The sequence below is a fragment of the Punica granatum genome, chromosome 7, assembly GCF_007655135.1.
Source record: "Punica granatum isolate Tunisia-2019 chromosome 7, ASM765513v2, whole genome shotgun sequence".
NCBI lineage: Eukaryota > Viridiplantae > Streptophyta > Magnoliopsida > Myrtales > Lythraceae > Punica > Punica granatum.
Window position 1 is genome coordinate 25,621,032 of NC_045133.1, and position 23,635 is coordinate 25,644,666.

General features: G+C 38.7%; 2 protein-coding genes, 1 long non-coding RNA gene and 1 other non-coding gene across 4 annotated transcripts; 3 read left to right on the forward strand and 1 right to left on the reverse strand.

Annotated features, from left to right (window-relative positions):
• Nucleotides 1–2,698: 2,698 nt before the first annotated feature.
• On the forward strand, nt 2,699–2,799 carry LOC116215754. Its single transcript, XR_004158554.1, has one exon. It is a non-coding gene; the product is annotated as a U6 spliceosomal RNA (small nuclear RNA).
• A 4,357-nt stretch (nt 2,800–7,156) lies between these two features.
• Nucleotides 7,157–13,307, forward strand: LOC116213739 (probable cellulose synthase A catalytic subunit 5 [UDP-forming]). Its single transcript, XM_031548782.1, has 15 exons — nt 7,157–7,604; nt 7,788–7,980; nt 8,081–8,276; nt 8,371–8,591; nt 8,708–8,822; nt 8,941–9,115; nt 9,218–9,484; nt 9,703–10,048; nt 10,139–10,276; nt 10,386–10,511; nt 10,604–10,816; nt 10,915–11,206; nt 11,310–11,500; nt 11,580–11,930; nt 12,102–13,307. Exons 2-15 carry the CDS (start codon nt 7,900–7,902, stop codon nt 12,684–12,686), a joined length of 3,297 nt encoding a protein of 1,098 aa, XP_031404642.1. The 5' UTR covers nt 7,157–7,604; nt 7,788–7,899; the 3' UTR covers nt 12,687–13,307.
• A 6,562-nt stretch (nt 13,308–19,869) lies between these two features.
• LOC116215650 lies at nt 19,870–21,166 on the reverse strand. Its single transcript, XR_004158507.1, has 2 exons — nt 20,690–21,166; nt 19,870–20,454 (listed from the first exon to the last, which is right to left on the reverse strand). It is a non-coding gene; the product is annotated as an uncharacterized LOC116215650 (long non-coding RNA).
• A 755-nt stretch (nt 21,167–21,921) lies between these two features.
• Nucleotides 21,922–22,679, forward strand: LOC116215401 (indole-3-acetic acid-induced protein ARG7-like). Its single transcript, XM_031551100.1, has one exon. The coding sequence runs from the start codon at nt 22,079–22,081 to the stop codon at nt 22,433–22,435; it is 357 nt and encodes a 118-aa protein (XP_031406960.1). The 5' UTR covers nt 21,922–22,078; the 3' UTR covers nt 22,436–22,679.
• Nucleotides 22,680–23,635: the final 956 nt, after the last annotated feature.

The following is a 23,635-nucleotide window of genomic DNA, read 5'->3' on the forward strand; positions in this document are numbered from 1 at the left end:
ATGTTGAATCTTCTGTGCTCTCCAGCTCTCCGGTCCCATCCTACATGAGGGGGTGTACTGTCCCCTCCTGCACGTAAGAAGATGCTGAGCTCGTATTATGACTTTTCTAAAAGTTTTATGCCTAAGAAGTATAATTAATCTAAAAAGAATGAAAATGCTTGTGCCCATAATGCGCGAGGCTTCGACTCGGACAGGTTAAGCCGTATGAGGCCAGGCGTGGCCTTAACATGGCCGAGGCTAGCCCTCCTGGACCAAATGTCTAGCAACGTGAGGCGAAAATTGACTTCCACTTGACAGATTGCGGATCCATGCAGCTTCTGCAGCCTACACTCGCCCGAAAAAATCGGAGTCAGTCGGGACGATACTTTTTGCCAAAACTATCCACATACTCAAACGTGTGCATAGAGATCTCAGATTCCTTTAGAAAGTCGATGTGTTGTAATTGATAGTACAGATACTTGGTGGTCTAATCGCATCAAATAAATCAGATACAAGGTATCCTCGATCAATAATTTCTTCGATTTAGAGTGAGGGTAACAAGTCCAAGGAACACGAGGAAGTGTCGGCAGGGCATCTTCTACTATTTCCTCCTGGGGTCTACCAAGGCTGCTACATATGCAACATCATCGACATTAAATTTTCAGCAACAAGAAAATCAAAAAGAAAAAGAGAGAGAGAGAGAGAGAATAAATTAAATGTTAACATCCAATGATAAAAAATGATTAAATGTGGCCGGCGATATAAAGGAAATCCTCCCAAATCCCTCAATTATTCATTAATATTAGCAAAAATGTCACCTCGAGAAAGTGTCCCCCAACTTCTTCGAAATATCCCATATCGAATTGCTAGGTCCCTTATTTATTCTCATTAGCTTTTTTCTTTTTTATAATTTTCATAAAAAGAAAATAAAAAGATGATGATAGGACAACAGATTTGATTATTAAAGAAGAAGTTCGTACAATATTTTTCCGATGCAAATCATGCATGTTGGCTTATGTCTGTACTTAATAGGCATATATGTTTTTTTTTTTGCTGAATATAATAGACATATGTGTATGCTTGTGTGTATATAGTCAAATTACTTTAAATGAAATGAGATTGACTGTTGCCAGGGCACATCAAGGATACTTTCCTGATTGAATTAGATGATATCCCAAAGCACCACAATCAAATAATTAGTTGAGCATGAATCATTTGAGAGATGATTAAAACATTGATAAAAGTTTATCAATTATATGCTTTGGGTAGTATAGAGGACCATGGCTTCGAGGTTGTTCCGGGATGATCTTGATCAGATGACACACTTAGCAGGTAACGCCATTCGGAGGAATAACACCATCATTTTCACTCAAATTCCTCAATCAATTTTTTTTTTGTTTTGGTCACTTAATAATTTAATGGATTGTCTTGACCCAACTTAACATGATTATATCCAAATGAAATGGGAGTTAATGGTACACATGAAATGAAATAGTTCAAAGAAATAGGGATGTATGCGTTATATTTTGAGCTTAGGGTGTCACATTTACACATATATTTAATAACAACCATCTATGATTATCGATAAATTAAGCGTTAGAACATCATTGGGGACATATGCTAAAAAATAGAGATAGTTTGAATGAACTTTCTTACATTACGAAATTAATGAAATCGATGCTCACCCAAGTCAAAACTCGACCTAACACAAGACAGTGCGGTCTCTAATAATGTTGATTTGACATCATTTTCGAATCGAATCAGAAGTTTACGTATTGAATGAACAAAGATCTCAGATGTTCTCATATCGACCAAAAACTTTCTTTAGGGACTATTTCAAAATAAAGGCAAACTATATACTCAAAATGATACGATCGAGTTGATATTTGAAAGAGAATTGTTGCACGGTCATTCTGTAAAATTTCACTGGACCTATAAGTTATCGGACCCATCTCCAATCCAAAAACTCGAGTTAATAGGTTATGGTATCCAATTTCTTATGAACCCGTGGGTTTCTCTTCAATTTTTCAGTGTGGGATAATCACTCTCAACACTAGCCCTCACGTGCCAATATGTAGTCCAGCACGTGTCACGTGGACTTAAACACCCGCCTTCAACAACTGGTAACAAGTCGAGCATTCTCTTCCGTGCTTGGATAAGGGGTGGACAAACCATACTAATTACTACGAGTTCTACACTCGGACCTGATTAACATGATGCGCACTTTTGGTTGCCTCAAAACTGAACCTGGCCACACGCCGGCCAAATACAAAGAGACATTAGACCTGACGTGGTGTGAGCCCACATGAGCGCGCGAAAGCATAACTTGCTTTGATAGCATATAAAATTTCACTGAGCCTATAAGTTATCAGGTCCATCTCTAACTTATCAGATTCAGGTTTTAAGTTTGAAATAAGTCCAATCGCTTATAGGCCCATTGGAAATTTTACACATTATCTTACATATTTATCATTATTTTGTTCATAAAAGTGAACAACTTAATTTAATGAATTCTTCAAAAACAATGATAAAATAAATTAAAATACTAAGAACCCTACAAGGCACGCACCGGAGAAAATATCGACATCCAGCGAGGACTAAATCGAAGACATCTCAACTAATTTATGTAAATTTGTCCTTTCTCTGCCGACGTTTTCTCTCATTAACCCTCCCCTTATATTTCTCCTCACAGCTCCTAATAATTCTATTTTATTTTATTTTCTCTTCGGAGAGATCCGATAAATTAGAATGTTACAGAAAAATTAACATGATCCCTGCGCAAGGTTGACGTGCACAAATCAAGAAATGCTCCCAATATATATATATAGATATATATATTACAGCGACAAGGAGGGTGTCGAGATTTCGGCTAACTGATTCTATAGTTCAAATTATTCAAAATTTTTACCACTTATCCAAAAAAAATATTTTTTTAAGAATTTCGACATTATTTGTTTCATCATTTTTTTTACTTATTAATTGAAATAGGATATATATAAGAGCAAATTACAAAAAAAAAACCCAAATTTTGTAAAAAGTATTAGTTTTGTTCTAAATTTTGTTTTGTAAAAAAAAAAACCATAAGTTTTCTAAAATGTCTCAAAAATGACATCCGTCATAATTTCCGTCAATTTTTGCTGCTGATGGTGGGTCCCTTTAACAGTCCACGTAGGTCACACATAAGTAAAAATTGACGGAAGTTATAATGGAGGTCATTTTTGAGATATTTTAGAAAATTTATGGTTTTTTCTGTTACAAAACAAAATTTATGACAAAATTGAGACATTTTACAAAATTTGGATTTTTTTTGTAATTTACCCTATATATAATTGTATATATATTTCAATATTTATAGACGTGCACAGGTCTTTTATTAATTGGTAGGGTCTCTGTTGACTCTGTCGAGGAGAATAGAAATCCACACAAACACGCACACATATATATATATATATATATATGCATGTATTTATGTCGTATAGAGTCTACAGACACAGATGAATCAATTTTTTCACGAAATATATATGAGAATGAAATGATTTTGCTAATGGCTTTCGAATTTTTGCATTGCGCAAACCCTATCTCGAATTTCTCCAAAATGAAGTTTAGTTGAACTAAGACAACAAAGTAATATTAGATCACTCATTTTTATGTTTTTTTTCTTTTTTGATAAGTGGCAATGTGATTGATATATCAAACAAAATGACGTATAAAATTATTATAATAATCTCTCTGTAACCGGATGAATTTGGGAGTTATGTTGTTGCTCAACCGGGAATCCACGATGAAAAGATCGAGGTCGATAATGCGATAAGGCTGCCATATGATCTATATATATGCAGATCAAAATTAAGCAAATGCAAACACTTTATTTAACTCATCATGAATGCAGCATCAATGATGATGACTTAGTTGTTTCAAACTCGCTCCTATGTGATTTAAATACTTCCAAGTCTCGAGTTCGAATCCATCCGAGTACATATGTTAGGGTGGACTCTTTGGCTTGGGCTCGGATGACTGGGGTAATTTTTTACTTCTGTGAACTATATTAGGTTTATGGCGGTGCTACGTTGACAGGATCAGTGTTTGCGCTGGTTGTTCAGTTCATCTAATATGTTCGTGATTAAACATGAAAGTCCGAACATTACGTAACGGTGAGCCGTAATATTACCATCATTGTTGCCCACCATTTTACTTATCAAAAACTCATCATGCATGCAAGCTGTTGGTACACGGCGAATGTATATGTATACCTTCCTTTATTCCAGTGTAAATTTATTGAGATTACATCTTCCAAAAAATTATTTATACACTAAAGTTTTGGTTGTTGACAATTAAATGAATTTCTGACCTAACACCATACCTACGTCAGATGTCCAAAAGTGACCATCCAACGAATGGTATGAACCAATTAATTTCCTATTTAGAAGGCTATATATATATATTGTCGGAATTTAGTTTACGTTATAAACAAATATAAAGCTGGCAAATAATTATCTACTGGGGTAATATTTTTTTTCCTAATTCTAACATGACCTTTTAAAAATTATCCCAGAAAAGCACAACCTTTCATTTTAGTCTCAAATCTAGCACGATATTAAATTTTTCATCAATTTTAACGGTAATGCAACGCGTCGTCACCTTACTGGATGAGTGGATTCTACTTATTTTTATTTAATAAAAAAATTCTGAAAATTAAAAAAGAAATGGAGGGATCTGCTAAAACCCGAAGGAGGAGGGGGCCGACAGTGGTGGCCACGATTGCGGCCACTGCTGCCCCAATCGAGGTCATCGACAATGACAATCGGGGTCAGCAATGATAGTAGGGGTCGCCGGCGACCCCGATTGGGGCGATCGTCGGTCCCCTCCTCCTTTGAGCCTCAGCCCGTCAGTCGACCTTTTTTTTTATTATTTCATAAACTTTTTAATTAAGCAAAAATAAGTTGGACTCATTCATTCAATAACGTGACGACACGTGACACTACAGTTAAAATTGAAGGAAAATTTAACGTCGTGCTAAATTTGAGATTAAAATGAAAAGTTGTACTTTTCTGGGTAATTTTAGAAATATTGTACTGAAATTAGAAAAAAGTGTAAAAGTTGTATTTTTTTTCTATTAAGCATTATCTACCCCACTAGCATAGATATTCTTTAAAAACCCAGACTTTTATATATCACATCTTCTTAGGAAACAAGCCTTGAACAAACTCAATCCATTAAAATAAATCGCTACACATTGATATACTTGTCACGTGACAATTTTCATCGCGTAAATTTATACTTCTCAAAAATCGAGATTTGAATAGATATAACTTGACCGTGCGTTCTGTCACAAGTGATACGTGACCCGAGGGAAAAACTTGTTCACGTCAAGGTGGAAACTTATCGATAGGCGACATATTTTTCTTTCTAATTCTAATAGTCTAGAAATGCTGTTAGAATTGCTCGATCCCATCATTTTTGTTAAGTCGAGGAGTTCTATTTTGACCATGACACCTCAACCTCTAAGGATAAATTATTTAAGGAAAGACCAATCATTTGCTCAGTCTTTGTCTAATTTATTGAGCTTCGGAGACTTACCCTTCCCGATATATTATAGAGTGAAAAATTAGGACAAAGTCAAATCTCAAATGCAATAGAAAAAATAATAATTATAGAAAAATAATAAAATTTAAATAAACGTACATGTGGGCCAGCGCCAGCGGGGTGAAAAGAGATACAGCCAGCTTTGCCTTTTTTATCGACGTGATCGAATAAACCCACATGTTCCAATTATTTAGTTATCGTTGTTTTTTCCACCAAAAATTATTTATTTTTATGCAACTCGTGCTAATATTTTTTGATTGCTAAGTAATGGTAATGCTAATCTGATTTGTTAACTGTATATATCTTTTTTGCACTTTTTGTTAATGTGTATTTCGGTGTGTACCTTAATATCAAAAACCCAACAGGTCTCAACTAATCCAGTTCGAGTTGAATCACTTATTAAAAGATAAAACTCTTCGAGTATGAATTTTCTCTATTAATAAAATTCGAATTCATTATTAGAGAAATAAAAGCAAAATCACTTTAATCAATTCATGTTGATTTTGTTAACTTTTTTTATTGTTGCAATTCATTATCTTTTTGTTTTTATTTTCTCCATTTTTTTTTGCTAGAGATTAAATTTTCATTTAGCTTTTTCTTATAATATATCACTCTTCATTCTTATTTTATATTTTCACCATAATCATTTTTGGATGCTGATCATCCATTTATTTCCATGGATCTTGTTATTAAGAAGTGTCTATGGAAGTCATTAGAAGTATGTAAACTCTATATTGAATTGTATACGTCTTATCGGATCAATTTAGCACATTTCCAATCTTTTAGTCAGGCTCGACTTGTCAGTTCAATGACTCTGTGCTTACCACTCTAGCTTTCAATTAATAATTCAGCGAAATGTCTCAAGTCTAAGCATATTCTGACATTGAGCTAAATTTCAAGCTCGTATTATCAAAATTTCTGTCTCATGATCGCATTATCGCACTAACATCTTCCTCTCTTCCATGAGAGAGCAAAGTTGTTGATCCATTCACATCATAGTTTAGTTTAAATTTCTTCTTCAAATCCTTCACTTGACTAACACTTTACAATTATGATTAGTCGCATTGATTTGTTTATTTATTTAACAAACAAATTGAGCAAGATATTTTGTCTCAATATATATTAAGGAAGATAACGCAGTACAGTGATATACGCTCTTACCTGATAATATGAAGTATTTAAATTCGATTTGTCATGGTGAAACTACTCGTATTCATTTATAAAACATCTTATTTTCTCATATTAGTCTCATAAATTTTTCTTGTAGCAGAGAGAATAGACAATATATTCTGTCGGGCTTGAGATCCTTAACTCCCGCTTAAAAAACATAAACAGTTAAAAGAAGAAAAACTTCCGACTACTGTAGCTTTTATCTTTTTTTAACTCCCAGTACATTCCCTCTCTTTCAGTAAATGGCTAGCTTTCACCCCCCAAAAACAGAGCATGAGAGAGAGAGAGAGAGAGGAGTTAACGTTAATGTGATGTCTGGCAATGGCATTAGCAGTGTCGGCGGGGATGCTGATAAGGTAAATACGGAAATGAAGAAGCTGTTAAATACAAGAAAGCGAAGGCCCCAAAGTAAGAGAGAGAGAGGGAGAGAGAAGAAACAGAGCATCAGAAAGAACAGTTAAAGATCTGCAAGAATTGCCCGCTCCCCTTTGTCTTCTCTGTCATTAGCTTCCTCCTATGTATTCACTTCGAAACTTTCACCTCTCCCATCTCTGCTGATCCCAGATTTAGAAAGTTGAAGAAGAAGAAGATTGGGGGGGAGAGAGAGAGAGGGATTCATTACTTTTATAAAAAATTGGATTTGCATTGAGTAATTTAGTCTGCTGTCTGCACAAAATCTCCCATTTCCTTCCTTCTCTCTCATTTCTTGCTGGGGATTGAAGTGGGTGTGTTGCCTTTAGGCTTTAAATTGTCAGATTGGTGTTATGTAGAAGAAGCAAGGAATGATAGGGGAGAGAGAGAGAGAGAGAGAGAGAGAGAGAGCGAGAGAAGAGAGAGAAGCATACAGAGTCTGCCATTAATAAAGAAACAGGGTAAGCAATCAACCAAACTTCTACAACTGTTGCCGTCCGTCCATCCTAATCACCCCACCCCCACTCTCATTACTCGAACCAGAGGCAGCGCCAGTTGGGTCTCCCAAGCTCCACTGTCCTCTCCTCTCTCTTTCCTCTCTCCCTCTCTGTTTCTCTGCCAATTATGATTAATGTTGTGAACAGATCTTGGGAGTAGGGAGTGCCATTGCCAGATCAGACTCAACCCCCCAGAAGGGAATTTGATCCTTTTTGGTGATTCTTTGTGTGCGAGTGTGAGTAAGGGAGCTGCCCAGCAATGGAGGCAAGCGCTGGCCTTGTTGCCGGTTCGCATAACCGTAATGAGCTCGTGGTCATTCGTAGAGATGGCGATCCTGCGGTAAGCAAATTCCCAGCCATCCGCTGTCTTCTGCTGGAAGCTATGGTTAGAATTGCCAGTGCTAGTCGGTTGACTGATGATTGTGTTTTTATGGTTACAGTTGAAGCAGTCGCAGCACTTGACGGGACAGATATGCCAGATTTGCGGAGACGACGTGGGGCTGAATGCAGACGGGGAGCTGTTCGTTGCGTGCAATGAGTGCGCGTTCCCTATTTGTCGGACTTGCTACGAGTACGAGCGTCGCGAGGGAAACCAAGCTTGTCCTCAGTGCAAGACCCGGTTCAAGCGTCTAAAGGGTACTTGCTCTTTTCCTCCTAATTTCAACATTGTGCTGTTAGAGGACAAGAATTGGCCTGTTTAATAGGGTGATACGGAATTTGGTATGTGTAGGGTGCGCAAGAGTGGCAGGAGATGAGGAGGAAGATGATATCGATGATGTAGAGAACGAATTTAATTTCGAAGGACGGATGAGGGGAAATATGCAGCAATCGCTTGCTGCTGAAGGGATGCTTCATGGGCCTGCGAATTATGGCCTTGGCTACGATCCCGATCTGCCTCAGGCCATTCATCCGTTCCAAAACAATGTTCCTCTCCTCACCAACGGCCAAATGGTATATATTTACCTCTTCGATACATGCCTAGTCATGGTGTTCCATTTGGTTATGTTTCTATTACTCGGTATAGAATCTGTTTTCTATGTCATTGAATTTTGATGGTTTTGGTTCAGGTCGATGATATTCCTCCTGATCAGCATGCTTTGGTCCCCTCGTACATGGGGGCTGGTGGTGGCGGCGGAGGCAAAAGAATCCATCCTTTACCCTTCACAGATCCCAATCTTCCCGGTAGATACTCTAATCTCTTCATCGCTGTCTCAATTCTCAGTAATTGTTGGACATTCTGGGTGTGCTAAAGTTCGAGTTTGGGACTTCCAGTATACTTATTTCAGTTCATAATGTGTAGTTCAACCAAGATCCATGGACCCATCCAAGGACTTGGCTGCTTACGGCTATGGGAGTGTAGCCTGGAAGGAGAGGATGGAGAGCTGGAAACAGAAGCAGGAGAAGCTTCAGATGATGAAAAATGAAAAAGGCGGCAAAGATTTGGACTATGATGGAGATGGTCCTGATATACCTCTGTAAGTCGCACATCGAGCCCGAAACTTACTTAATATTCTCAGAAGCCAAGATTATTAAAAAAAAAAAATGACGAGTAACCTGTGATGTTTTGTGGTGATCAGAATGGATGAGGGGAGACAGCCATTATCGAGGAAGTTGCCTGTTCCTTCAAGCCAAATCAATCCTTACCGTATGATCATCATAATCCGACTTGTCGTCCTTGGGTTCTTCTTCCACTATCGAATAACGCATCCAGTGAATGATGCTTTTGCCCTGTGGCTCATCTCTGTCATCTGTGAAATTTGGTTTGGAATCTCGTGGATTCTCGACCAGTTCCCGAAATGGCTCCCTATTGAAAGGGAAACTTACTTGGACAGACTGTCTCTGAGGTAAGCCTTTTGAGAAATCTAATTCCAAGTCTTCCTTATCTTGCATTAGTTGTTATAGTTGAAGCCATTCTCAATTTGCATCATCCGTGCATATTCCTATAAGTTTAGGCCGTAAAAAATTCGACCACTGAGGATGAAGTCCTGGCTTTGAACTTCTGGTCTAGTGTAGATCTTTTTGCATCTCTCAAGCTCCAGAACTTGTTTTGTGTCCTCTCTAGGTATGAGAAGGAAGGCCAACCTTCTCAACTCTCGTCTGTCGATATCTTTGTGAGTACGGTGGACCCATTAAAGGAACCTCCACTGGTGACTGCAAACACGGTCTTATCGATCCTTGCAGTGGACTACCCAGTAGACAAGGTCTCTTGCTATGTCTCTGATGATGGTGCTGCTATGTTAACATTCGAAGCTCTCTCAGAGACTTCGGAGTTCGCCAAGAAGTGGGTTCCTTTCTGCAAGAAGTTCAGCATCGAGCCAAGGGCACCAGAGTTCTATTTCGCCCAGAAGATAGATTACCTTCAGGACAAAGTCCAAGCCTCATTCGTGAAGGAGAGGAGGGCAATGAAGGTACTTAGCTCGCGGGCTGTTTAAGTCGGTGCCTACATTGATAGATTATTGAAATAAAGTTATGACTCTATGTTTCTTCTGTGGTTGCAGAGAGAGTATGAAGAGTTTAAGGTTCGAATCAATGCTTTAGTCGCAAAAGCCCAGAAGGTCCCTGAAGAAGGATGGACTATGCAGGATGGGACTCCTTGGCCTGGAAATAATGTCCGTGATCACCCTGGCATGATTCAGGTAATACAACTTTGCGAACCAGTAATTTTAAACTTACCAAGCTCTACTGTTATATATTTCAGGTATGAGTTGAGACTTAAAATCATCTTGTTTGCAACCTCTCTTTTAGGTCTTTCTCGGACAAAGTGGAGGGCATGACACTGATGGCAATGAGCTACCCCGCTTGGTTTATGTCTCCAGAGAAAAGAGACCCGGCTTTAACCACCACAAGAAGGCTGGAGCTATGAATGCTTTGGTGATTAAACACGGGAACTTAAACCCAAATTATGTCCTCTTGCAATTCTTTGTGCAATCTTTTTAAGGTCTAATTATTTGGCTGTAATACAGGTGCGAGTTTCTGCTGTTCTCACGAATGCACCTTACCTGCTGAATCTCGACTGTGATCACTACATCAACAATAGCAAGGCCCTGAGGGAAGCGATGTGCTTCCTGATGGATCCACTGCTTGGGAAGAGAGTTTGCTATGTGCAGTTCCCTCAAAGATTTGACGGTATTGATAGGCATGATCGATATGCCAACAGAAACACCGTGTTCTTCGATGTAAGTTCATATTATGCATGCGTGTTTCCGATCCTCTTCTAACAACTTTAAGCTTTCAATCAGTTGGACAGTTTTTTACTAACCTTTCCCTTAAACAGATTAACATGAAAGGTCTGGATGGGATTCAAGGGCCGATTTACGTCGGGACAGGGTGTGTGTTCACAAGGCAAGCGTTATACGGCATAGATGCTCCAAAAGCGAAGAAGCCGCCTACTAGGACTTGCAACTGCTTGCCAAAATGGTTGTGCTGCGGGTGCTGTTGCTCAGGAAGGAGGAAGAAGAAGACGAAGAGCAAGAACAAGTTGGAGTCGAAGAAGAAGAGCCTTAGCAGTAAGAAGGGAGAACTCTTGGCTCTGCCTGCCTTGGAAGGGATTGAAGAAGGCATTGAAGGTAACTCTCCGATTCTTAAGCATGCCTGCCTCGAGTTGCTCTCTATTCAAGTCTTATGATTCCTAGAATATCCTATCCAACCTTAACCGGCTATTCCATGCAGGAATCGAATCTGAGAGTTTGATCCCTCAGCATAAGCTGGAGAAAAAGTTTGGTCAATCTCCTGTTTTCGTGGCATCTACCCTACTTGAAGATGGCGGGACACTGAAGAGTACAAGCCCCGCATCTCTCCTTAAGGAAGCTATCCACGTTATCAGCTGTGGCTACGAAGACAAAACTGAATGGGGAAAAGAGGTAATAACTTATTAAGTTACTGAAAAGAAGTTCGAAATATTCTGTTTTGAATCTTAGGCTCATCATGATTCCGATGTAGGTTGGATGGATTTACGGCTCTGTGACAGAGGATATATTAACAGGCTTCAAGATGCACTGTCATGGGTGGCGCTCAATATACTGCATCCCTCCTCGTCCCGCATTTAAGGGGTCTGCTCCAATCAATCTCTCTGATCGTCTGCACCAAGTCCTTCGGTGGGCACTCGGTTCCATCGAGATCTTCTTGAGCCAGCACTGTCCAATTTGGTATGGGTACGGAGGTGGCCTCAAGTGGTTGGAGCGCTTGTCATACATCAATGCAACAATCTATCCATGGACATCGATTCCTTTGCTGGCATACTGTACCTTGCCTGCTGTGTGCTTGCTCACTGGAAAATTTATCACACCAGAGGTATCGAACTAGGTTTCACGGTGAATTCATCATTTTCCTGAAGTTTTAGACTCCATTTTTCTCGCTTTTAGAGTAATAAAATGCATTGAACTCTCTTTCTGTTCAAATTTTCTTGGAAACAAATATACTTGATCTAACTAACTCTTGAGGCATTTGATCTGTGAATTGCAGCTTAGCAATGTGGCGAGCTTGTGGTTTTTGTCCCTCTTCATCTGCATCTTTGCCACGAGCATCCTCGAGATGCGGTGGAGTGGGGTAGGGATTGACGAGTGGTGGAGGAACGAGCAGTTCTGGGTCATTGGAGGAGTTTCTGCCCACCTCTTTGCTGTGTTCCAAGGACTCCTGAAGGTCCTGGCTGGTGTTGACACGAACTTCACTGTGACATCAAAGGCCGGGGAAGATGAGGAGTTCTCGGAGCTCTATGCCTTCAAGTGGACCACCCTTCTCATTCCACCAACGACTCTACTCATCATAAACCTCATTGGAGTCGTGGCTGGTATCTCGAATGCCATCAACAACGGGTATGACTCGTGGGGGCCTCTATTCGGGAAGCTGTTCTTTGCTTTCTGGGTGATTGTTCATCTGTACCCCTTCCTCAAGGGTCTTCTGGGTCGGCAGAACCGGACCCCGACAATCATCATCGTGTGGTCTATTCTGCTTGCATCTATCTTCTCCCTCCTGTGGGTCAGGATCGATCCGTTCCTGGCCAAATCAGATGGACCAGTCCTGGAGGAATGCGGGTTGGATTGTAATTAACAGAGGATTCGGTGTCAAGAGTATTTACTGGTACATAATATCTCAAGTGGTTCCAACAAACAACGCCAGCATTTTGTATGTAGAGCCCTGCAGGCTCTGCTCAATCCTCAGCTTCTCATTGTCTCGGTTTCGGAAGCTCAGGAGAAACGAGCGACCAAACCACAAGGGCTGTTGCTGTTTGCAATCTTTTTCGGTTTTGAAAGGATCGTTGCTGAGTGGAACTACAACCTTTGGTTTTTGATTCTTTATATCTTCGATATTTATTATCTATATATACAGGTAAATCCGAAAAAAAAAAAGGAAGGGTGCCGAGTCGAACATCTGATGTGTAATTCGTGCCTCCCCTTCCGTCCTTTTTTTTTTTTCTTCCTTCCTTTTCTTCTCATGATTTTGGAATAATGTTGGCGGTGCACTGGATCCCGCAATCTGTAACTATAAGGAAGAATTCTTGGATGGGGAGGGATGTTTTATGTTGTTGTGTTGGCCTGTAATGTTGTTAGGTGATTGTATTGTTGCTGCTGCTGAAAGTGGCTCTTCCATGTACAAGATGAATGGGAAAAGGGGGAAAGTTGAATTTGTGTTGTCCAACAGAGATATGTGTTCAAAAATTTGCTCCATCTATATGTCCCATTTATGATTGTCATTTCCTCCCTTTCCTTGTGCTCTTCTTTTGCCCTTTTGGGTCTTTTGAAGCTACGATACCTTTCTTTGGACATTCCAACATGTTTTCACAAAAGTATCGAAGCCGATAACAGGATGTTAGGATGTTTCGACTCAACTCATGTTCGATCTCGACCTATTTTCTTGAAAAGACTGATTAGTCCCATCGTCCTCCAGTGTTCCTTTTGATATTCAAATACAGTTCTAAAGACGGTGGCTGAATGCCACGATGCAATGACTTGCATTTTTTTTTTTTTAGTAATGAGAATTTTATAAACGAGTACGAGACAAAGTATCCAATAGATTACACGAACAAGAAACATTGAAGGGATCCTCCATAATAATTGCAAAGGAAAATCCATACGAAGAGACTTCAAAAGTGACGAATAATGTAGTTGTAGTTGACCCGCCAGTCACCTCACGACCCTACCGTTCTACCATGATTTGCAATTCAATTGACCACATGTTTGGGCTAAAAACGTGATGATTAGTTGGAAAAGAAGGGGCTAAAAAAAATTATATAAATGTGTTGGGGTCGTGAAAAATCGAGTCCTAATCACATGCAAGTCACGAGCCTTGAGCTTCCATGAATCTCACACGATCAACCTGCAAAAGAGGAGATCAAGAGGGAATCTCGATTTTCTTATCCGATGCTTAAATGAAAGTGTGTACTAGAAAGAATAGAAAATTGAACTTAGAGTTTTGGGTACATGGAGAGGTATTTATAGAGATACATGAGATATCCGTATCAAGATATTGTAATTTGTATCAAATATTCAATTGCATAGAAGTAGATATACAATTTGGGTATATCAAGGTAGGCTCAGAATAGTAATTCGAACCGGACGGGGCAGGTCAATTTTTTAATTCCTAACATAGCCCCCTACTCCCGTGAGCTAGAGAGATCGCGGGAAGTGGATCAATCCATAACTGTCATTATCGCATCGTAAGTGATGTCATGCCGCGAAGGTAGATTTTGTATCACTCGTTCAATTTGTGAAAAGAAAATCCGCCCTTGGTTATCGAATGTTGTCGCTTCCGCAAAGGAAGAATCTATTCTTGATTATCAAACGTTAATGCTTCCACAAAAGGAAAGCCTCTCTCCTGGTTATCAAGCATTATTGCTTCCGCGAGGGTGGTTATCGAGCGTTGTTGCTTCCGCAAGGGAAGACTCCACTCTTGGTTATTGAGCGTTGTTTGTCTCTTGGTTATTGGGATACAATCCTTGGTTATAGGACTTAGCCTTTGGTTATCAAGCGTCTCTCCTCATTGGTTATCATATGTTATTCATCCCTTGGTTACCGAGATATAGTCATTAGTTATCGAACTCAATCGAGACCCTTGGTTATCGAGCATAATCATTGTTAGGAGCGTAGCCCCCCAGCGAACATTGCCAGAAGCATAGCCCCACAGCGAAGGGAGATGTTTAAATGCGTCGTTTTGCTATCCATAAAGAGTTACTGAATCATAACACAAGTATCGTAATTGAAATAAGTATTCATCAATCAAAACAAATTAATAACCATAAGACATTCATCCCAAAATAGCTTAATAGCCTTAATTAATTACTCATTGCAAGGTATCTTCGCGCGCGTCCCTTTGCCGGCGATCATGAAGGGGTCCTTTACTTTGGACAAAGGACTTGAGGTATCCCTACTGAACCAGCTTCTCGATTTCAAATTTGAGCGCGTGACAACGCTCAGTGTCATGTCCCCATGTCTTGTGAAACATGAAATATTGATATAGTTTCTTACCCAAAGACTTAATCTTTTTCTAGCGGAGGGGGTTCGCTAGACCAAGTCGCTTCATCTCTTAGAGGATAACTGCCTTAGGTGCATTGAGGGTTGTCAACTCTCAAATTGGAAGAGTGGTCGCTTTTCATTGGACTTGTTGTCATGAGGTTCCTTTCTTTTTTCACCAATGTGCTCCTTCTTCTTCCATGTTAAGATGGACTCCTCGACGGTCATGAAATCTCGTGCACAAATAGAGATGTCAACGAAGCTACTAGGTGGTGTGATGATTGAGCTTTTCACGAGGTCTTCATTTCTCAAACCCCTTTGGAAGGTAGTCATTGCCTCGCACTGCTTCAATCATTCCACCTTAGTCGAAGCCTTGAAAAATCGAGCATACTAGTCACGAAGGGATTCCTTCTCCCTTTGCTCCCTAGAAAACTACTCAATAATGCCCTTCTTCGCCTGTTGCATGCTCGTGAACCGTTGCAGGAACAACTCCTTCAGCTGCTTGAAACTTTTTATAGAGCCAGGTTGCAAATAATGGAACAATCTGTCACGGCTCCACTAAGAGTCCTTAGGACCAGGAGACATTGCACTTGTTCTAACACTCCCCTTCCCAAGAGCCAAGCTGTGCGGCGGCGAACCAATCTTCCCATCATACAAAGTAATATAAGGAGGAGTGAACTTGTAGGGCATTGTAGCGTGAAGAATCTCCTTGCAGAGAGGCGACTCGGAATCATCTTCAATAGAGGGAAGTCCCTGTTATTGCTGCTATGCATAATGATTACATATTCTGCCACCAAACGTTGAATATCCTCCAGAGAAAGAGCTATAGCTGGTCTAGAATGAATTGTTATCAGCGAAGGATTTCACCGGGCAGCTTCTTAGAGCCCATTTCGCGGGGGGATTTAAGCTGACGCTTGGAAGAGATAGCATCATTTTCAAGTCAGTTTGTCACTGTACGATCTTCCAAGTTAACCCGAGTGGTATGGGAGGTGCGATGATTGCCTCCACCGTTGCTCGAACATATGGTGCTAGTTGATCCAGTCGAACCACGTTCGGGTTGTGTTGTGGCGGTGGCAAATTTGGACGAGTCGACTATACCTGGTTGTTTGTTGCAACCTGTTGCGAAGGGTCAGGAGTCCCTGGAGACTTGTCACTCCCAGCTTGGGAGTTTGCCACACTTTGGGTTGAATTCATAATTTCTTCTCGGTGGTAAAAAAAAGTGAATGCATATGACTTTTCGTGTTGTTTCCCACAGATTGCATCAATGTTGAGATCGTGAAAAATCGAGTTTTGATCACGTGCAAGCCACGAGCCTCAATCTTCCACGAATCCCACATGATCAACCTGCAAAAGGGGAGATCGAGAGTGAATCTTGATTTTTCTCTCCGATGCTTAAATGAGAGTGTGCACCAAAAATGAGAGTGTGTACCAGAAAGAATAGAGAATTGAACTGGGGGTTTATGGGTACATAGAGAGATATTTATAGAGATATACGGGATATTCGTATTAGGATATTGTAATCGGTATCAAATACTCATTTGCATACGATAAGTAAATATACAATTTGGGTGTATTAAGGTGAGCCCAAAATAGTAAGTTAAATTGGACGGGTCAGGTCAATTTTTTGATCCCTAATAAAATGAAAAAAAAAATCAATATGAAAAGAACTTTGCAAGTTAGAGGCCCAAAACACAACATCTATCCCAAATTGACAAGCCCAATGAGAACTATGAGTAAGAAGTGATTCTTTATCGTATCTATATACAATATATAACAATATGGATAATTATTATTTTTGTTATAAAGGAGGTTCAATACTTAATATAATAAAAAATAAATTTTAAATAATTAATTAAGGGACATTGATAGTCTCATTAGGTATCGAATATGCGATTTCTATGTTGACAAGTGAAAGTGTGTATCACTACGCTACACCCTTTTTTGATATTCCGGGATAATTTTTTTCGAAGGTGCAATGAAAGACAAACTCTCCCTCTATGACCTTTTCTTTTTCTGGGAATTCTAATTGCATAGCCTTTCAATTTACTCTCCCTCCAATTGTATGACCTTTTGTTTTGCTGGAAATTCTAATTCCATAACCTTTCAATTGATAAATAATAAATGGCGGGAAATCATGGTACCGTATCATAAAAGTGCAAAAATCCAAAAATCAATTGTGTAACTGAAGATCTAATGTGGAAAATAATTTCACTACTTGAAATTTCTCAATTAATAATTACTAGGTTATACTGAAATTCAAAAAGAATTTTTTGAATCAGTTCAAAGCATTTCCTAGCTACCATTATCTTCTTCATTATTTATTTCCTCTCTCTAAGACCAAGTTTGGCTGAAAGGATCTAATAATATATGAAGAAGAGGAAGTAGTTGTGAGCAACATTTGTTGAGACGAGAAGAGATTGATGATCAATGACTTTACTGGTGGCAGCAATCAGGGACTTTAGTGAGTCAACAACGCTAATATTATCTTTTAACTTTTGATCGTTTTATTATATGGATAAATTGCACTGGTAGTTTAAAAAATTTTATAAATATATGGTATAAAAAGTTTTTTTTGCTACTTGATGATACAAAATGTTTCAAAGTTGTTCTAGTATAGTACAAACTATCACCGTCAAGCCAATGCTAATAGTGCAAAATCGGTTTTTGTGGGACATTACATGATGGTGCAAAATATTTTGAAGTTATAACTTAATAGTATAAAATGTTTTACGTAAGTTATATGATAGTACAAAATTTACAGATCTTGTAAAGGACGGTTTAACGGCGTCAATAGCGAGATGATGGTTTGTACTATACTGAAACAACTTTGAAAAATTTTGTACCATCAAGTAGCCAAAAAAAACTTTTTATACCATATTGAAATATTTGTAAAACTTTTTAGACCACCAATGTAATTTACCCTTTATTATATTTTTTAAATGTGAGTTTTATAATTTATTAGATCATCACATTGGACAAATGTTAACGAGAGGGAACACTGTATATGAAGGTTCTACATAATTGACCAACATTTTGCTTGAAATGATCACATTGAAATGATCGACCATTAGATTCCAAATTATATATTTCTAAAAGAAAAATGAAGGGAAGGGAAGGCCTCACATGGATGAGGAATCAATGCGACCATATAAGCATAAGTGGATTAGTTATGGTTTCTTGCCTTGCGTTCTCATTGGCACCGCCTTCTCTCGGATCCCATTTTCCTAGCAATTTCTATTTTCTTATATGACTCTTTCTTTTCTTATTACTTTTCTAAAACATTAAAATAATAATTAAAAGATAAAGTTATCTAATTCGAAAAGGTCTAATTACACTGGCCCTTAACGTGGTTCGACTCTTACATGTTAATGAGATTCCCTTTTTTTTCTCCCTTGAATAGAAAAAAGAAAAGAAAATTAAAGTTGTCGTGTACAAGATCCTTTAGAATTGGACTTTCTACACTTTTTTTTATTGCTCGTCAATAATTTCATAATTCTAATTCTACTAAGTACACACGATAAGGCGGAGGCACCGATATATTTGATAATTAGTAGCAACATGTAAACGTGTAATTATCCCTAAATGAGTCAAATTATGCCATTGAATAATATCTAAAATGAGTTAAAGACTATCTGACTAACCCAAAAGAGGGAAAAAAGAAGAAGAGATGAGACTTTCATGACTTTTATTATTAGAAGTGATAAGTTTAGTATTATAGAGAATGATAAACAATTTATTGTTTATTGGATAGAAATATTTTTTTTTTCGAACTATTTGTATTTAGAGAGTTCACACTACTTGATTGTACTTTGACTTTTGGCTAATATGTACAATATATATGTAAATATGTATACACACACACATCACATATACAGTTGGTTCGTATATGTATACCGGCGTGTATAAATTTTTGTATCTGCCATGGACAGGAAAAGCTTTTTAAGAGCACAAGTTTCTTATATTCCAAATGTATAAAACATTGAATGAATGGACGCCACATCGTTTGATACCATATGACAATGACATAGAAATACAACAAGAACAACCATAAATCAAGAATATGATAATTAACATTATTCATTTGGTCTTTGAAATTATTTGGAACAGTGAAGAAAAGATAACTTTAATTTCCTTGCGCCCTTCAAAGCAGATATTCCACCGGTCATAGATTTAGAAGTTGATTAGGTTTGCAGGACATGTAAGATGACTTTTGGCAGATAAAACTATGGAAATTAGGGAGTGATGATGTTAGGGTAAAAAAGAGATGAACTTGACCATTCTAGAAATTTATGCATTGATGCCGGGTCATGTGGCGTGGCATGCGGGCTTTTCGTGTAGGGATGGATAACATATCCGACGTTAATATTCATTCTATAGCTACAATATTGCCACGCCCCGTAGATTGGCTCCTAGATATATTGCTTTAGACGACATTGATATCACTCACATTGAGGTGGAGTTAGATTCTAATTAAGATGCTATACACTTTTGATATGGTGTCCGCGGAAGTTAACATTTAGTTGTTTATAGGAAAGAACGTTAAGATTTAATTATGACTATATAATCGTGCCTCTTTATGACATGACAGGACTGATTTGTCAGAGAGAAATTTGGTTATGTTTTCGGCAGTAAATGAGGAATTTGATTATCTTTTAACAATTCAATTCAAAAAAATAAAATAAAATAAAATAAAATATTATTTATTGCAGTATTATCATAATCGGACCAGACATCGAACCGGTCGAGCTATGAGTTCATGGGTTCAACCGGAAATTTGATGGATCGGACCGCAAATTTAATTATAAAATAAATAAATATTTATTATTTTAAGAAAATAATATAAAATACAAAAAAAATAGTAATATAAACTAAGAGTATAGCTTATAGCTAGGGAAAAAAACCAAAAGATGGACCACCTCCCCATTTCCTCCGCATAATGAACTTCTAAAAGCAGTACAACAAACTGAGATCTTCACCTACATTGATGCTGATTCCAATTACCTGAAAAACAACCACCTCTTAGACAGCAGTTGACAATTGACAAAGATAGGGACTCACCACAAACTTCGGCTCCATTGAGGCACCAGCGCAGATAGCGACATGAAAGCTGTATGAGAAACCTTAAGATACTCAAAGAGACACAGACCTCTCTTCCTTCAGCTTGGACGCTCGAAGCTCACACCACGACCACGACCACGACCACGACCACGACAACAATACTCCCTTTCAAATCTCTCACAAAAGTAACTCTCGTCCTCCCCGGCACATGAAACCGACAACACCTCTTTCTCACATGGTCATTTCATCAGATACGTACCAAACCAAATTCACCATTGCTTCCATCCCTGTCGATCCAATTCGTTTGCCAACTACAGCTCAAAACAAAGTTAAGGGCAGAATTAAAAGATGAAATTTCTCCGATAAATCACTTGTTCACTGACCTTTTTCTTTCCGATTGATCGATCAATCGATCTCTCTCTCGCCCTCTCTCTCTCTCTCTCTGTCTCTCAAACTCGCGATCGCCCTTCCCTTCCCCCTCTTAAATTTGTCCCAGTCATTCATCTCAAGCACCCTTTTGCCCTAGTCACCGCAAGCAAAGCTCACCTTTCAGATCAAGATGTGCCTCAAAGGAGGAGGAAGAGGAAGCTCCGCTGCATCTGGACTCTGGCTCCCTACCATTTCAGGGAGGAATATGCACCCGGATCGTCGCCCTGGGTCGTCTGCGTTTGTGTTTCAGGGAGGAATCCGCCCCCAAGTTATCAGCGTCTGGACTCTGCCTCTGCCAGTGAGGAATCCGCACCCCAGTCGTCGCTCTGCTGCGTCTGGACGAGGAGAAGCCTAGAAGAGACAGAAGGAGAAGAGGAAGCTCGAACCTGTTGCAATCTTGCGATGCTCGAGCTCGAAGGAGAAGAGGAAGCTCAGCCTCCAGCAGAAGTCACTGACTGATGATGGGCGACGATGACTGAAGACTGGAGTAAAGATGAAGAAGAAGACGACTAGGGTTTCATTCAAGTTTCACCATTTCAATCGATTTGGATTTGATTCAGTTGAGCTTTTCGGTTTCGGGTCGGGGGATTCAGGTTTCCTTTAAAAATTTCGAACCCATATAACCGGCCGATTTGAATGGGTTTGATGGGTTTATTTTAAAATCGGCCGGTTTTTTGGAGTCACTGGTTTTTTTGTGCATTTTCGATTTTTAAACTAATTGGACCGGATAACCGGTCCGATTTTCGATCCGCCCGGTCCGATTCGGTTCTGATAACACTGATTTATTGAACTCAGAGTAATGATTGAAATTTACACAATTCCGTAAGATATTTAATGTCCATCTTCCAATACTTAAATTGAATTTTTATACGAGTATTACCTCCTAGTAATAATATAATGAACTTTATTATTTTAAAAAATAAGCATAGCAAATCACTGAAATATAACAAAATAGATACCATGAGCGCCGATAATTTCTCAACTAACATGATTGAATTTGAAAAATTGAAAGTATTTATGCTCGGTAGTAAATAAAAAATAAATTTTATTTTATTATACTAAGTTCATTAACTTTTTTTTTTTAATAAAAAAAGTTAAAAAATGTATGCACGGACTAACTAAATAATTATACGCTCTTGCTCCCAAAGAATTCATAAATTCAGTAATCCCTCTCCTGGGCTCGATTTCCCATCATTTGATTATATTATAGGGTTATCATGCCTCATTCTTGTATTGCATGATTAACTTTAATGCACTTGAGTCTCCGCCATTTATTTCACCAAAAGAAAAAACAAGACAAGAGTACACGTTTTTCCTAGTTCTGTCTAGGTTTCATCTGTTTTTCTTTCTTGGTGATTTTTTATTCAATTTATACATAGAATATCAATAGACTATTCCCGGAACACGCCTCCTATAATAATGCTATAAATATATGTGCTTACACATTTAAAAAAAACGAGCATCTGAACAGACTAAACTCAACTCAAACCTCCACAGAGGCACAATATGATCAGACTTCTCAAGAAGGTGTTCGGATGCGGAGCCAGGAGCTTCAGCGAAAAGGAAGTCCCTGAAGGCAGCGTTCGAGTTTACGTGGGCAAAGGGGACTGCGACTTGTGCAAGTTCGAGTTGGAAGTGAATTTCCTGAACCACCCGCTGTTCGAGAACCTACTACAGATCTCCGGGGAAGAGTTCGGGTACTCCTACGAGGGAGCCCTGAGAATAGCTTGCAAGGTCGACCTGTTCCAGTACCTCGTTCATCTCCTCAAGAGCAGCGACCCGAGCGCTCACTACATGGAGCTCCCGCAGCTCGTCGACAAGTTCCATAGCACGAATGCCCCACACAAGATAATGCCATTATAAGTAGCTCTCTCTTCTTCCTCCCCTCCTTAATGTGAGACCGGACACATAAATACAGACACTACATGTATAGGTATATATGCTAACCTGCCGATCGAGCTCGATTTTACCATGCGATAAATATCCGTTATATGTTGTTTCAACAGCAGTGAATATATCATCTGTAATTATTTTAAGTATCTGTTCTTAATGTTCGACTGTTATGACAAGTTCACTGAACTTGCATCCCGATAATAGAAGTGAGTTATCCCGCCAGTTAGGTATGATATTCCGATATGGTGCACGAAAGTTTGCCAATGTGTAATTCAAGTAATTCAGTCCTGACTCAATTTTCCTTTCTATAAAAGATTCGATTGATCAGTAATATAGATCGCTAGACACGTAAATATATATCGCTGTCGACCGATATTCGGTGACCACAAGGAGATGGTTTCGATTTCAATGCTTACAGCTAGCTAGCTGATCCGTGAGAGGGCGACGCAGTACAGTTTTACAGATCATCATCCACATGCTCAAGTCTCTCGTCTCACATTTTCTTTTTCAAATTCTTTTCATTTATTTTTGGGGAAATTGTAGTATTTTCTGAGATTACAAATTTCCACATTCACACGAATTTAATCCAAATTTGAGAAACTAAAAATAATTAATATTCCACCAAATAGGTGCTTAGTGCAGATTTTCAAATTTAAATTTCATAAATGAACAAAATTCATGACTAAAACAACTTAATTGTTAATGGACCTATCTGGACTACGTAGTTAGGATTTATTAGATTTTCAGATATAAGACATGTTGAACAATGGATAGTACTCGTGATCTTAGAACAAGCATAATATAATATGATATATATAGTTATATATACATATATATATATAACGATCAATATATCTATATAGATATGAGATCAAGCTGTTCAATGAAAACATACAATATTCGGCAAGAAAATAGACTCCGTACATGCGCAGCAACACCGTGTATTTGTGAAAAAAAAAACATTAGATATGTTCAACAATGGATCATACTAGGGTTATTAGTAAACTCTTTCGAGCCGTAAAGGCACAAAGGAAATTAAAATGGTCGGTTCAATATAATTAATTCAGTTGAGCTCGAACACATGGTCAGATTAGACCTTCTCATCTCAAAATCTACGCAACGGATTTCCTGCACTGAACCGCAAAACTGATCAGTGTCCAAGGTCAAACA